General features: G+C 48.1%; 1 protein-coding gene across 2 annotated transcripts in view; it reads right to left on the reverse strand.

Moving 5' to 3' along the window:
- Nucleotides 1-12,874, reverse strand: part of LOC139402449 (serine/threonine-protein phosphatase 2A regulatory subunit B'' subunit alpha-like) — a 28,700-nt gene extending 15,826 nt beyond the window's left edge. The window contains exons 1-2 of one of the 2 annotated variants that reach the window (XM_071146405.1): nt 10,227-12,874; nt 9,503-10,122 (exon numbers count right to left, since the gene is read on the reverse strand). In XM_071146405.1, the coding sequence (XP_071002506.1) occupies nt 9,503-10,122; nt 10,227-12,618 (3,012 nt within the window). In that variant the 5' untranslated portion in view covers nt 12,619-12,874. Of the gene's footprint in view, nt 1-9,502; nt 10,123-10,220 lie in introns of both variants that reach the window. The other variant, XM_071146404.1, reaches the window with a different exon arrangement.
- Between the last annotated feature and the right edge of the window lie 2,126 nt (nt 12,875-15,000).

The following is a 15,000-nucleotide window of genomic DNA, read 5'->3' on the forward strand; positions in this document are numbered from 1 at the left end:
CTGAACAGAGCGCTACAGCTGACAGGAGGGGAGAGAGTTACAACAGGAACATCAGACACGCTCGACATGAAGTGAATAATCCCACTGTGAGTATGTGTATGTGTGTGTGTGTGTGTGTGTGTGTGTGTGTGTGTGTGTGTGTGTGTGTGTGTGTGTGTGTGTGATTATTTACAAGTGCAGTGTTCTCAAGCCAAGGTCACATCCTTAACACACACACACCCGCACACACACGCACACGCGCACGCACACACACACACACACACACACACACACACACACACACACACACACACACACACACACACACACACACACACACACACACACACACACACACACACACACACACACACACACACACACACACACACACACACACTGCCACCTCCAAGAGCTGGAGAAGTTCAAATACTTGTAAATAGCACTGTAAGTCTCTCTCTTTGCCTGCATGATTTGCAATGCACATTGTCTCAATGATTCTGTGGCTCACACAACTTTGTTGTGGTTTTCTGTTGCAACTGCTCAGTGCTATTATTAGTAGCTCGGTCCACCATTAGCGTTTTTCAAAGCATCTGTATGTAGCTAAACGGTGCTGGCAGTGGAATCATGGTAAAAGCTATCTGCTATTTGTGACAGCTGTGACAGTGGGTTGGTTGTTCCTAAAGCACCCCTGCACTTGTGAGTCATAAATCTGAGACAAGCGCAGATGAGTGTGTCTGTGCGTGCGTGAGTGTGTGTGTGTGTGTAAGCGGACCCTGAACAGATGTCATTGACCCAGCTGCGTGCTCTTTTCCTCACTGACTAACTGACAGGCTTCTCATCTCATCTCTTCTTCCCTTACCTCCTTCTCTCCTCCACTTACCTCCATTTCTCCACCCCTAACCTCCTCTTTTCCTTCGTATTTTTGTAAAAGAGTGGGGCAGTACAGAGAGAAAAGAGGAGAAAAGAGAGTGCTGAAATAGCAGTGGATTTGAGTCCATGCAGCATTGGTACCAGAGCTAGCAGCTTAGACTGGTCCGATAGACCACCCTAGGCCTCGTCCTGCCCTCTCCTGCCCCCCTTTTCCTCTACCCTCCTCTTATCGCTTTCCGCCCCCTCCTTTCTCCTCCCCTCCCCTCTTCCCCTCTCCACTACTCCCCTCCTCTCTCTTCCCCTCTCCTCTCCTCTCCTCCCCTTCCCTCCCTTCTCCTCCCCTCTCCTCCTCTCCCCTCCTCCCCTCCCCTCCCCTCCTCTCCTCCCTTCCTCTCCCCTCCTCCTCCCCTCTCCTCTACTCCCCTCCTCTCCTCCTCTCTCCTCCCCTCTCCTCCCCTCTCCTCTCCTCACCTCTCCTCCCCTTCCCTCCTCTCCCCTCTCCTCACCTCTCCTCCCCTTCCCTCCTCTCCCCTCTCCTCTCCTCCACTCTCCCCTCTCCTCCCCTCCCCTCTCCTCCCCTCCCCTTCCCTCCTCTCCCCTCTCCTCTCCTCTCCCCTCTCCTCCACTCTCCCCTCTCCTCCCCTCCCCTCCACTCTCCCCTCTCCTCTCCTCTCCTCTCCCCTCCCCTCCCCTCCCCTCCACTCTCCCCTCTCTTCCCCTTCCCTCCCCTCTCCTCCCCTCCACTCTCCCTTCTCTCTCTCCTCTCCTCTCCTCTCCTTCCCTTCCCTTTCCTCTCCTCTCCTCTCCTCCCTCTCCTCTCCTCTCCTCCCTCTCCTCTCCTCTCCTCCCCTCTCCCCTCCCCTCTCTTCACTTTTAAATAAACAATTACTAAAGCCTGTAAATTGTTATTCTTTCAAAGTGGAACCATTATGTGAAATTACAGCAATATTTCAGAGAAAGGTCAGTAAACCTTCAACACATGTACTAAAGCTGGAAGTACTTTGTCATTGACGTGTGGCGTAAGAAGAGTGTTATAATTCAGTTGGACTGGCTTGTACACTCAAATCAACAACAGTTGGATATTTGTTTTCACAACAACATTTATGAAAGTGCCATAGAATGAACTGTCAAGTGTCACTGTGATGTCCTTTATTGTTGTCAAATGGTACAAGGAGTTGGCTTAACTCTATAGGCTTATTTCTGCTGCAGGAACTAGGCAGACTTCACACACACACACACACACACACACACACACACACACACACACACACACACACACACACACACACACACACACACACACACACACACACACACACACACACACACACACACACACACACACACACTTGAAAATAGGCATGCCAAATGCCATCTCCGTGGTAACGACCCTTGGCTTGGATTGGCTGCATCGGTCGGAATGTTCGCAGGGTGACCGTGCCAACAACGAGGAAACACAGTTCACATCTCTGCTCTATTCCCAGACTCACTTCCTCGCCCAACACACACGCACACACACACACACACATCCACAGACAACAGGGCACTATGCGTCTGAGTTGGAAGCTGACCAGACCCAGTAGTTAACACATAACACAGACTATTTCAGAAACCTGTCAGAGTGCACTGTAACATATATATACTCTCTTTCTCTCTCTCTTACACTCTCTCTCTTACACTCTCTGTCTCTCTCTCGTACTGCAGTACCCCTCTCCTCCAGAAGACCTCTTGTACTGCAGTACCCCTCTCCTCCAACAGATGGAGGCAGAGCTCCTAGATGAAGCAGGAGGAGGATGAAGTCGCCCCTGGTGAATTTCTCCTGTTTAACTCTGTGTGTTAACAGCAAAAACTACATGGCACACACACACACACACACACACACACACACACACACACACACACACACACACACACACACACACACACACACACACACACACACACACACACACACACACACACACACACACACACACACACACACACACACACACACACAACAAATGTAGGAAGTTGTGTATACAGACAATGGTTACTAAGGTGACCTCGGGTATAAGAGTGTGCAGTGTGTGCAGAGTGTGCAGAGTGTATAGAGGAATGTGATGGCATCAAGTGTAGTTCTTCAGATCTCTCGTATGTGTATTCTCTATTCTCTCTCTCTCTCTCTCTTTCTATGTGTGTGTGTGTGTGGGGGGGGGGGGGGGATATTGTTAGGACAATATCCCAGCCTGCACTGGGAGTGGTGTATGATGTCACCATGGGACTGGAGGCTACGTGTGTGTGTGTGTGTGTGTGTGTGTGTGTGTGTGTGTGTGTGTGTGTGTGTGTGTGTGTGTGTGTGTGTGTGTGTGTGTGGGTGGCTAACCTTGGAGGCTATTGTCAGTGTTGGAAACTCCTTACACACAGAAACACTGACTCCATGAGTCCAAGGTGTGTCTGTGTGTGTATTTGTGTGTTGTAGAGGGAAAGTGGGGGAGGGGGTTTCTCTCACCACTTGGCTGAGCTTCCTGCTGTGACCTCATTTCCTGTGGAAGCATTCAGGAGGTGATGTAATTAAGTACCGACCCCAAGACAACAACCCCTGCTGTTTACCCCTCCATTCATCTTGTCGACCTCTTCTCAGTAACTTGGCCACTCATTCACTCCCCCATGGGGAATTTAAAACCCAAAGCCTGGCTTCGTCCCGAATGGCACCCTAGTGCATAGGGCCCTGGTCAAGGGAATAGGGTGCCATTTGAAATGCAGTCACTGTAGAAGGGTAGGAGGAGGGTTGGCTATGCCTCCTTTCTGTTCTGGGCTCCAAATGGCTAGTCTGCTCTCTGCTGTCTGTCTGCTAGTCTTGTCTTGCTCTCTGCTCTGCGTTCGACTGGCGTGCCTGGCCTTGGATTTATCTGGCCTGGCATCCTGGTCTCCATGGTGATTAATGGGAACACTCTGACAGGTGCAGAAAGGCCTATATTACTCTGTCAGCACACACACACACACACACACACACACACACACACACACACACACACACACACACACACACACACACACACACACACACACACACACACACACACACACACACACACACACACACACACACACACACACACACACACACACACACACACACACACACACACACACACACACACACACACACACACACAGAGCTATTCCTAGACTCAGTTGTGACCAAACAGTAGCAATGGGTCAGCCTACCCTTTGGCGACAGACACACACACAGAGTCTGTTTACACTGTGGCGACAGACACACACACAGAGTCCGTTTACACTGTGGCGACAGTGAGTCTGTTAGCAGGATGCCGTAGTAGACAGATTTAGGTCCCCATCACACCTCTATCTGTCAGCCTGGTGTGTGTGTGTGTGTGTGTACTTGGTAACAACACCATTAACATTCCCAATGCCAACAGCCCCCACCCTCTCCCGCTGTGCTCCAATCAGCACCTCACACACACACACACACATTCTGCCTGTGACACTGCAACAACAGAGACTGGTCCCAAAATAACACTTCAACCAATCAGAGAGGAGAGCCTGTGAGTGGACCACTTCATCTACATTCCTCTCTCTCTCTCTCTCCTTGTCATCCCTCCTTCTCTCTTTCCGTCTACCTCTCCTGTCTGTTGATTGACCATGCTGTGTAACCTTACTCCATGTTGATATGTAGGCCACATACAGGGCCTTCAGGAAGTGTTCACACCCTTTGACTTTCTCCACAATTTGTTGTGTTACAGACAGAATTTCAAATGGATTCAATTGAGATGTTGTGTCACTGGTCGACACACAATACCCCATAATGTCAAAGTGGAATTATGTTTTTAGACATTTTGACAAATGAATTAAACCGGAAAGTCACTCAGAGGCCGGAGAGGAAGGAAACCCCTCAGGGATTTTACATGAGGTCAATGGTGACTTTAAAACAGTTACAGAGTTTAATGGCTGTGATAGGAGAAAACTGAGGATGGATCAACAACATTGTAGTTACTCCACAATACTAACCTAAATGACAGAGTGAAAAGAAGGAAGCCTGTACAGAATAAAACATATTCTAAAACATGCATCCTGTTTGCAACAAGGAACTAAATTAAGTAAAACTGTACAAATGTGGCAAAGAAATGAAAGATTTGTATTCAGGACATAAAGTTATGTTTGAGCAAATCCAACACAACACACCACTGAGTATCACTCTTCATATTTTCAAGAATGGTGGTGAGTGCATCGTATTATGGGTTTTCTTGTTATTATCAGGATACATTTAAAAAAAGAAACGGAATATATCTAAGCACAGGCAAAATCCTAGAGGAACCTGGTTCAGTCTGCTTTCCAACAGATACCGGGAGACAAATTCACCTTTCTGCAGGACAATAACCTAAAACACAAGGCCAAATATACACTACAGTTGTTTACCAAGACGGTATTGAATGTTCCTGAGTGGCCTAGTTAAAGTTATGACTCGGCTTGGAAATCTATGGCCTGAAAACGTCTGTCTAGCAGTGATCATCAACCAACTTGACAGAGCTTGAAGAATTTTAAAAATAATAAATGGGCAAATATTGTACAATCCAGGTGGTGTACAACTCAGTAATCACTCTCAGAGACTTACCCAGAAAGACTCACTGCTGTAATCACTCTCAGAGACTTACCCAGAAAGACTCACTGCTGTAATCACTCGTAGAGACTTACCCAGAAAGACTCACTGCTGTAATCACTCTCAGAGACTTACCCAGAAAGACTCACTGCTGTAATCACTCTCAGAGACTTACCCAGAAAGACTCACTGCTGTAATCACTCTCAGAGACTTACCCAGAAAGACTCACTGCTGTAATCACTCTCAGAGACTTACCCAGAAAGACTCACTGCTGTAATCACTCTTAGAGACTTACCCAGAAAGACTCACTGCTGTAATCGCTGCCGAAGGTGATTCCAACATGTATTGGTGTGAATACATACACTCGAAAGTACTGAACTTTGCGACCTTTTGCCACATTTCAGGCTTCAAACATAAAGATAGAAAACTGTATTTTTTTGTGAAGAATCAACAACAAGTGGGACACAATCATGAAGTGGAACGACATTTATTGGATATTTCAAACTTTTTTAACAAATCAAAAACTGAAAAATTGGGCGTGCAAAATTATTCAGCCCCCTTAAGTTAATACTTTGTAGCGCCATCTTTTGCTGCGATTACAGCTGTAAGTCGCTTGGGGTATGTCTCTATCAGTTTTGCACATCGAGAAACTGAAATTTTTTCCCATTCCTCCTTGCAAAACAGCTCGAGCGCAGTGAGGTTGGATGGAGAGCATTTGTGAACAGCAGTTTTCAGTTCTTTCCACAGATTCTCGATTGGATTCAGGTCTGGACTTTGACTTGGCCATTCTAACACCTGGATATGTCTATTTTTGAACCATTCCATTGTAGATTTTGCTTTATGTTTTGGATCATTGTCTTGTTGGAAGACAAATCTCCATCCCAGTCTCAGGTCTTTTGCAGACTCCATCAGGTTCTTCCAGAATGGTCCTGTATTTGGCTCCATCCATCTTCCCATCAATTTTAACCATCTTCCCTGTCCCTGCTGAAGAAAAGCAGGCCCAAACCATGATGCTGCCACCACCATGTTTGACAGTGGGGATGGTGTGTTCAGCTGTGTTGCTTTTACGCCAAACATAACGTTTTGCATTGTTGCCAAAAAGTTCCATTTTGGTTTCATCTGACCAGAGCACCTTCTTCCACATGTTTGGTGTGTCTCCCAGGTGGCTTGTGGCAAACTTTAAACGACACTTTTTATGGATATCTTTAAGAAATCGCTTTCTTCTTGCCACTCTTCCATAAAGGCCAGATTTGTGCAATATACGACTGATTGTTGTCCTATGGACAGAGTCTCCCACCAGCCTCTTGGCTGCATCTCTGATCAGTCTTCTCCTTGTATGAGCTGAAAGTTTAGAGGGACGGCCAGGTCTTGGTAGATTTGCAGTGGTCTGATACTCCTTCCATTTCAATATTATTGCTTGCACAGTGCTCCTTGGGATGTTTAAAGCTTGGGAAATCTTTTTGTATCCAAATCCGGCTTTAAACTTCTTCACAACAGTATCTCGGACCTGCCTGGTGTGTTCCTTGTTCTTCATGATGCTCTCTGCGCTTTTAACGGACCTCTGAGACTATCACAGTGCAGACTTGATTACACACAGGTGGATTGTATTTATCATCATTAGTCATTTAGGTCAACATTGGATCATTCAGAGATCCTCACTGAACTTCTGGAGAGAGTTTGCTGCACTGAAAGTAAAGGGGCTGAATAATTTTGCACGCCCAATTTTTCAGTTTTTGATTTGTTAAAAAAGTTTGAAATATCCAATAAATGTCATTCCACTTCATGATTGTGTCCCACTTGTTGTTGATTCTTCACAAAAAAATACAGTTTTATATCTTTATGTTTGAAGCCTGAAATGTGGCAAAAGGTCGCAAAGTTCAAGGGGGCCGAATACTTTCGCAAGGCACTGTATGTCAATTAGGTATTTCTGTATTTCATTTACAATAAATATGCTAAAATGTTTCACTTTGTCATTATGTGGTATTGTATGTAGATGGGTGAGCAAGAAATATATTTGATGCATTTCAAATTCAGGCTGTAACACAACTAAATGTGGAATAAGTCAAGGGGTGTGAATACTTTCTGAAGGCTCTGTATTTATGACATTACCAGCACAAAACCCTAAATTACCCCAAACATTCCAGAGGAGAGAGCTGGCCACCACTTTGTCTCTCTCTCTCTCTCTCTCTCTCTCTCTCTCTGCCTCTCCCTCTCTCTCTGCCTCTCCCTCTGCCTCTCCCTCTCTCTCTGCCTCTCCCTCTCTCTCTGCCTCTCTCTCTCTCTCTGCCTCTCTCTCTCTCTCTGCCTCTCTCTCTGCCTCTTCCTTTCTGCCTCTCTCTTTGCCTCTCTCTCTCTCTCTCTCTCTGCCTTCCTTTCTGCCTCTCTCTCGCTCTCTCTCTGCCTCTCTCTCTCTGCCTCCCTTTCTGTCTCTGCCTCCCTCTCTCTCTGCCTCCCAAAATCTCTCTCAGCTAGAACATATACACATATCCAACCAGCAATGCATCTCTCAACTAAAGGTTGACCGATTCATCGGAATGGCCGATTAATTAGGGCCGATTTCAAGTTTTCATAACAATTTGAAATGGGTATTTTTGGATTTACACCTTTATTTCATCTTTATTTAACTTGGCAAGTCAGTTAAGAACACATTCTTATTTTCAATGACGGCCTAGGAACAGTGGGATAACTGCCTTGTTCAGGGGCAGAAAGACAGATTTTTACATTGTCAGCTCGGGGGATCCAATCTTGTAACCTTACAGTTAACTAGTCCAACGCTCTAACCACCTGCCTCTCATTGCACTCCACGAGGAGACTGCCTGCGCGAATGCAGTAAGAAGCCAAGGTAAGTTGCTAGCTAGCATTAAACTTATCTTGTAAAAAACAATCAATCATAATCACTAGTTAACTACACATGGTTGATGATATTACTAGTTTATCTAGGGTGTCCTGCGTTGCATATAATCGATGCGGTGCTGTTGTTGCTCCAATGTGTACCTAACCATAAACATCAATGCCTTTCTTAAAATCAATACACAGAAGTATATATTTTTAAACCTGCATATTTAGCTAAAAGAAATCCAGGTTAGCAGGCAATATTAACCAGGTGAAATTGTGTCACTTCTCTTGCGTTCATTGCACGCAGAGTCAGGGTATATGCAACAGTTTGGGCCGCCTAATTTGCCGCCTAAAAATACGGAACGGTTCCGTAGTTCACTGAAAGAATAAACGTCTTGTTTTTGAGATGATAGTTTTGGATTCGACCATATTAATGACCTAAGGCTCATATTTCTGTGTGTTATCATGTTATAACTAAGTCTATGATTTGATAGAGCAGTCTGACTGAGCGATGTTAGGCAGCAGCAGGCTGGTAAGCATTCATTCAAACAGCTCTTTTGTGCGTTTTCCAGCAGCTGTTTATGACTTCAAGCCTATCACCTCCCGAGATTAGGCCGGTGTAACCGATGTGAAATGGCTAGCTAGTTAGCAGGGTGCATGTTGCATGTTAAAAGGAACCACCAGCTTTCATATGTTCTCATGTTCTGAGCAAGGAACTGAAACGTTAGCTTTCTTACATAGCACATATTGCACTTTTACTTTCTTCTCCAACACTTTGTTTTTGCATTATTTAAACCAAATTGAACATGTTTCATTATTTATTTGAGGCTAAATTGATTTTATTGATGTATTATATTAAGTTAAAATAAGTGTTCATTCAGTATTGTTGTAATTGTCATTATTACAAATACATTTGAAAAAATTGGCCGATTAATCGGTATCAGCTTTTTTTTGGTCCTCCAATAATCAGTATCGGTGTTGAAAAATCAGAATCGATCGACCTCTACTCTCAACTAGAACATATACACATATCCAACCAGCATTACATCTCTCAGCTAGAACACCGAGAAAGTAGTCTTCTTCAACAGCAATAGTGTCAGAGGAAGAGGCAGGTAGACCTGACTAATAGATGTCTGACAGCCTGACACGCACGCACACACACACGCACGCACACACACACGCACGCACGCACGGACGGCGCTCAGTGGTACTCACTCTGATCACCTCAGGCGTCTGCTGGATGAGCAGTGTCGAGCCGATGTCTCTCAGGGCAACCACATCGCTAGGGGCAACCGGGTGTCTCACGGCAACAGGAGGAGCAGCGATGGTTGCAACAGGTGCCTCTCCAGGTGTGGGTGTAGGGGGCGGGACAGGGGAGGGTGTAGGGGGCGGGACAGGGGAGGGTGGAGGGGTGGCCGTGGTGGTAAGTACAGCTGTCAGGTCAGCTACAGGTGGATGTTCACGTCCAGCGGCTGCTTCTGAAGGTGTGGGTACAACTGTAGGTGGTGGAACAAGTGTGGGTACGACTGTAGGTGGTGGAACAGGTGTGGGTAGGGTAGAAGGTGTAGCTTGGTCTGTGGCGACAGACTCTGCTAGGGTTGTGGGGATAGGGGCAGGGACAGGTGTGGGAGCTGTAGAGACAGACTCTGCTAGGGTTGTGGGGATAGGGGCAGGGACAGGTGTGGGAGCTGTAGAGACAGACTCTGCTAGGGTTGTGGGGATAGGGGCAGGGACAGGTGTGGGAGCTGTAGAGACAGGTAGGGCCGTAGGAACAGGTCCATCTGTAAGTCTGGTTGCAGGTGTTGGTGTGGAGGCAGACACATGTACAGGTCCATCTGTAGGTAAAGGCACAGTTCAGTTCACATACATACATAGAAGGAAGAACCGTGCAACATATACACAATACCGTAAATAGGAACAGATGGATACGGACAGTCACCTTGCCCAGCTGGTGGAGATCCAGATAGTTTGGCCTGCGTCAGAGTGTCAGTCTTGGCTGCAGTAGCCAGAGTGTCCTGTAGGAGTCTCATCACCTCCTTCTCTTTGCTCTGAGCCCCAGTCTTCCCAGTGTTCCCAGGACTACCCCCAGAGTCCACCAGCTCCTGGGCAAAGCTCTCAATGCTCTCCAGGATCCTCAGCAGCAGGGCCCCGTCCTCCTCATCTCCCAGCCCCACCATGCTGCCCTCTGCCTGGGGGAGAGGAGCAGGTGAGCTGGGGGTCGACCTAGTGGCCTGGGCGTTAGCGGTTAGGTGGCTAACAGGAACAGGCCTTTGAGCCTGGGGGTTGATTTGGGTATGTGTCTGGAGAGAGGGTTGGGTTTGTGGGGAGGTGTTCCCCTGTCCTGTCCCCCTCTGTCTGGTCTTAACAGGGAGAGGGGGCTCCGCCTCTCTTTCTCTCTCTCCCTCTCTGACTCTGTCTCTCTCCCGACCCATGCTCTGCGACAGACACTCCAAGTCCATCAGAAGCTTGTCGATGTCGTCGTCTCTATGAGTGACAGGAGGGGTGTGTTCGGAGGTTGGGGGGCAGGTGAGGTCTTCACCGGCAGACTGGAGTGTGTGTGTAACGTGTACGTGTGACAGATTGGGGCTGAGGTGTGTGTGCGCGGAGCTGGGGGGTGTGTGTGGACTAAAAGCTGTCCCGTTCCGACTGTGAGTGTGTGTGAGGCTTCTGGTCGGTGTGTGTGAGTGTGTGTGTCTGGAAGCCCTGTTCAGCCCCCTTCCCAGGTCTGCGTCCTCCTCAATGAAGAGAGCCTCCATGGGGGAGATGGACGGAGTGTGTGTGCGCGCTGACGGAGTGTGCGTTTGCAAGGAAGGTGTGTGTGCCTGGGATGGAGGGGTAGAAATAGACAACGTGTGTGTGTGCGGTGAGGGAGAGTGTGTGTGTGACAGATTGTGTGTGTGCAGCAGCCCGTTGGTCTGAACCTTATGTCTCCCTGCTGTCTCAGGCGTAGTGGACAAAGAGAGAGAAGAGTCTGGAGCGAGTGACGAGGGTGGCAGTATATCCCTGCTCTTGGGTAAGGGAGGGTTCTGAACAACATCCTCATACCGTGGCGGTTGATCATTCCCAAATATGGGTGAGAAGGGGACAGCAGCTTGCTGCAGCATATGGAGACTACTAACCAGCTCGGCCAACTCGCTATGACCTCCAATCCCTGACCCTTGACCTCCAGCCCCTGACCCTAACCCTAACCCAACCCCCTCCAGCTCTAGAGGCAGTTTCCTCAGATAGGAGCTCAGTCTGGTCATCACAGCTCTGTAGATGCTCTCTGGACTGGCTCCCCCATCTTCCCCTCCCCCGGGACTCTTCCGACTGATACACTGCTTGATGATGTCAGTACATTTCTTCAAGTCCTCTGAACACTTGACCAGAATGTCCAGACAGGCCCGTATGTCTTCCCCCCCTGCTCCTCCCACTCCTCCCTCCTCCCCTGCACGGGTCTTCTCCAGTAACCGGGCGATGAGGGACTCGTCGGCTAATGAGCTGAGGTAGAGAGACGCCACTGTGTTTAGCCCCGCCTCCAAGGAACCAGAGCAGGCGCTGGATAGGCTACTGGTGGACCCGCCCCCAGCCCTGGAGACACTGGATAGGCTGGTTGTAGATAGAGACCCGCCCCCGGCGGTGATGCTAGCAGGCGATAGGCCTTTGAGCACCTTGGTGGTGTCGCTGAAAGGAGGCAGGTTCTCATCATTGGCGTTTCCATTTCCGGTAATAGTCCCATTCCCGGTTCCTCCGACGTTCCCGGTGAAGTGTCCGTAGACGATGTCGAGGTCCGTGGACCGACGGCTGTAGGAGTCCGGTCTGACCTTGCGACCTTTCCTGAAGGTCACATGACTGGTGGAGAGGCGGAGCTTCTCGAAGGAGAACTCTTTGAGTTTGCCACTGGCCAGGTTGATGGCTTCTCCTGTGATGTCCTTCAGACTGGCAGAGCTATGGAGAGGCCGGTCAGGACCAGAGCTGGTAGTAGTGGTGGTAGTGTTGGCCTTCTTACCTCGCCATGGAGGACTGTCCTCCCCCACCACACCATACACACTGTTAAGATCATTAGGAACACCACTACCCCCATTACAGCCAGTCATACTAAGTTTAGAGCTGTTGGGGATTTGGTGAGGAGAGTTAGCGTTTCGGGTCAGGTTGTGTGTGAATGTGTGTGAGGGGGCGGTCAGCAGCTCGGAGCAGGTGCTGCGATGGGCAACAGTACAGTCCAGTCCCTGGGACAGCGCCCCACATGACCCGGAGCAGTAGTGCACCGCGTGACTCTGAGCCCGACGGTCCACCACCACGCTGCTGTAGCAACTAACACTGCTCACTACCACACGATAAGCTGCTGCCATGGTTACCGCTCAGTTGACGCCTGGTTACCGCTTGGTTACAAAGCAGTCTCAACTACCGCACGGGAAAAAAACATATTGGAAAAAAACACAACATGTGAAAAAAATCCAAGGCCAAAATAGTTATTGTTTAAATCCCTTCAGATGAGTAGAGGCAGTTTCAGATCCACAGAGTCAACTAAACAGCCTCCTTAAAATCCACACCAGAAAGATTTGAAACTCCAAATTCATTTAGAAAAAATAGACACATTTCCACACAGAAAAACGTCCACATAAAAAACGAAAATATCCCTTCAGATGAGAAAAAGAAAAGGTCAATCCATCACAGGATCCATTAGAGTCAGGATCCATTAGAGTCAGGATCCATTAGAGTCAGGATCCATTAGAGTCAGGATCCATTAGAGTCAGGATTCATTTGATGTTCACCTGTGTCTAAACACCTTCTTCTCAGAGGTCCTCATCTCTCCAAAGGAACTCCAGAGGCCTGGTCTAACCCCCCCCGATCAGGGTTCACCGTCCTGGGCTTGGAAACTCACCCAGGCCCCCTCTCCTTTTGTCCTTCTCTCACCATTTCTCTCTTCTATCCCCCTCTCCTTCTCTCCACTTCTATCCCCCTCTCCTTCTCTCCACTTCTATCCCCCTCTCCTTCTCTCCACTTCTATCCCCCTCTCCTTCTCTCCACTTCTATCCCCCTCTCCTTCTCTCCACTTTATCCCCCTCTCCTTCTCTCCACTTCTATCCCCCCCTCCTTCTCTCCACTTCTATCCCCCCCTCCTTCTCTCCACTTCTATCCCCCTCTCCTTCTCTCCACTTCTATCCCCCTCTCCTTCTCTCCACTTCTATCCCCCTCTCCTTCTCTCCACTTCTATCCCCCTCTCCTTCTCTCCACTTCTATCCCCCTCTCCTTCCCCCTCTCCTTCTCTCCACTTCTATCCTATCCCCCCTCCTTCTCTCCACTTCTATCCCCCTCTCCTTCTCTCCACTTCTATCCCCCTCTCCTTCTCTCCACTTCTGTCCCCCTCTCTGCCTCTCGTTCGTAAAATAACTGCAGTCCACTCTAACCACAGCTGCCTTGATGTGATTCACAGATGGTCGGCTCTCTCTCTCTCTCTCTCTCTCTCTCTCTCCCTCCCTCCCTCCTTCCGTCCTGTGCTGTCAAGCTGCTCTCAGAGTGTTTCTGATGGGAGGACACCACCTGTGAGTTGACAGAAAAGGGGGAGTGAGGGGGAAGGAGGGAGAGAAAGAAGGAAGGAAGGAGAGAAAAATATAGCATTCAATCATTTAGACAGTCACCCTGTAGCAAATTATTTTTCTCTGTGTGTGTGTGGGTGGGGGTGGGGTTGGGGCGTGTGTGTGTGTGTGTGTGTGTGTGTGTGTGCGTGTGTGTGTGTGTTGTCAGCCCTCCAGCTATCCTCCAGATTACAGTATATATGAGGGACCTTAGTCCTTTATCATCAAAGAGTACAACACCGCATGTGTACTTCCTGACACACACACACACACACACACACACACACACACACACACACACGACACGCTGGTTCCCGATCAAAAAGAGCGGAAGAAACTACAGAGCACAGAGAAGAGAAGAAAATGATGGTGAAAGTATAATGTATAATGGTGAGACCAGACTGGCTTGTTGATTTGACCTTTATCCGTGGTTTCAAGGGATGGGGGGGGGAATGATATTTACATATCGCATTATTATTTTGGACGATATTATATTGATACTTTGACTCAAAGTATAGATATATATTTGAAAAGATTTGCAAGGCAGTGTTAGCTAGCACTAGTCGGCTGTACCTACGCTGTGTACCTGTACCTACGCCAAAACTGGACATTTCTCATCCTATAGCTTGTTCTTAATCTTCTTTTAAAATAGTGCTTTTATTTCCATGACGCATGACAATACATTTTCTCGTCTCTCTGCAGCAGACATGCAGGCATATGGTGAGCAAAAAGTTTGGAACATCAAATCGCAATAAAACCGCAGTATCGAATCGCAATACACATCGTATCGGCACCTAAGTGATAGTATTGTATCGTTAGGTCCTTGGCCCTAGTGATTTCCAATCTCAATGGGAGTCGTACACTGACGGTCCATATCCATACAATTTTCATCCAGCATTTATCCCTTCTAAGTTGGTGTCTGTTCTCCGTGGATCAGTCTTGGCTCACCCTAAGGGTGAAAGAAGGAGAGGTGAATGGAGGACGGTCTACGTGTTCTCACATGTTTATATCAGTCGTGGTATTAAGAGTCTGTTAGCGGTGCAGAAGTACCTAATAAAAGCCCATTGGTCTGTTTAAAACACCAACACACATCCTTGATTCCCCCAAGGCTGTCCCATTGAACTCTGATGTCCCCAAGGCTGTCCCATTGCACTC

The sequence above is a fragment of the Oncorhynchus clarkii genome, unplaced genomic scaffold (assembly GCF_045791955.1).
Source record: "Oncorhynchus clarkii lewisi isolate Uvic-CL-2024 unplaced genomic scaffold, UVic_Ocla_1.0 unplaced_contig_1720_pilon_pilon, whole genome shotgun sequence".
Classification (NCBI taxonomy): Eukaryota; Metazoa; Chordata; class Actinopteri; order Salmoniformes; family Salmonidae; genus Oncorhynchus; species Oncorhynchus clarkii.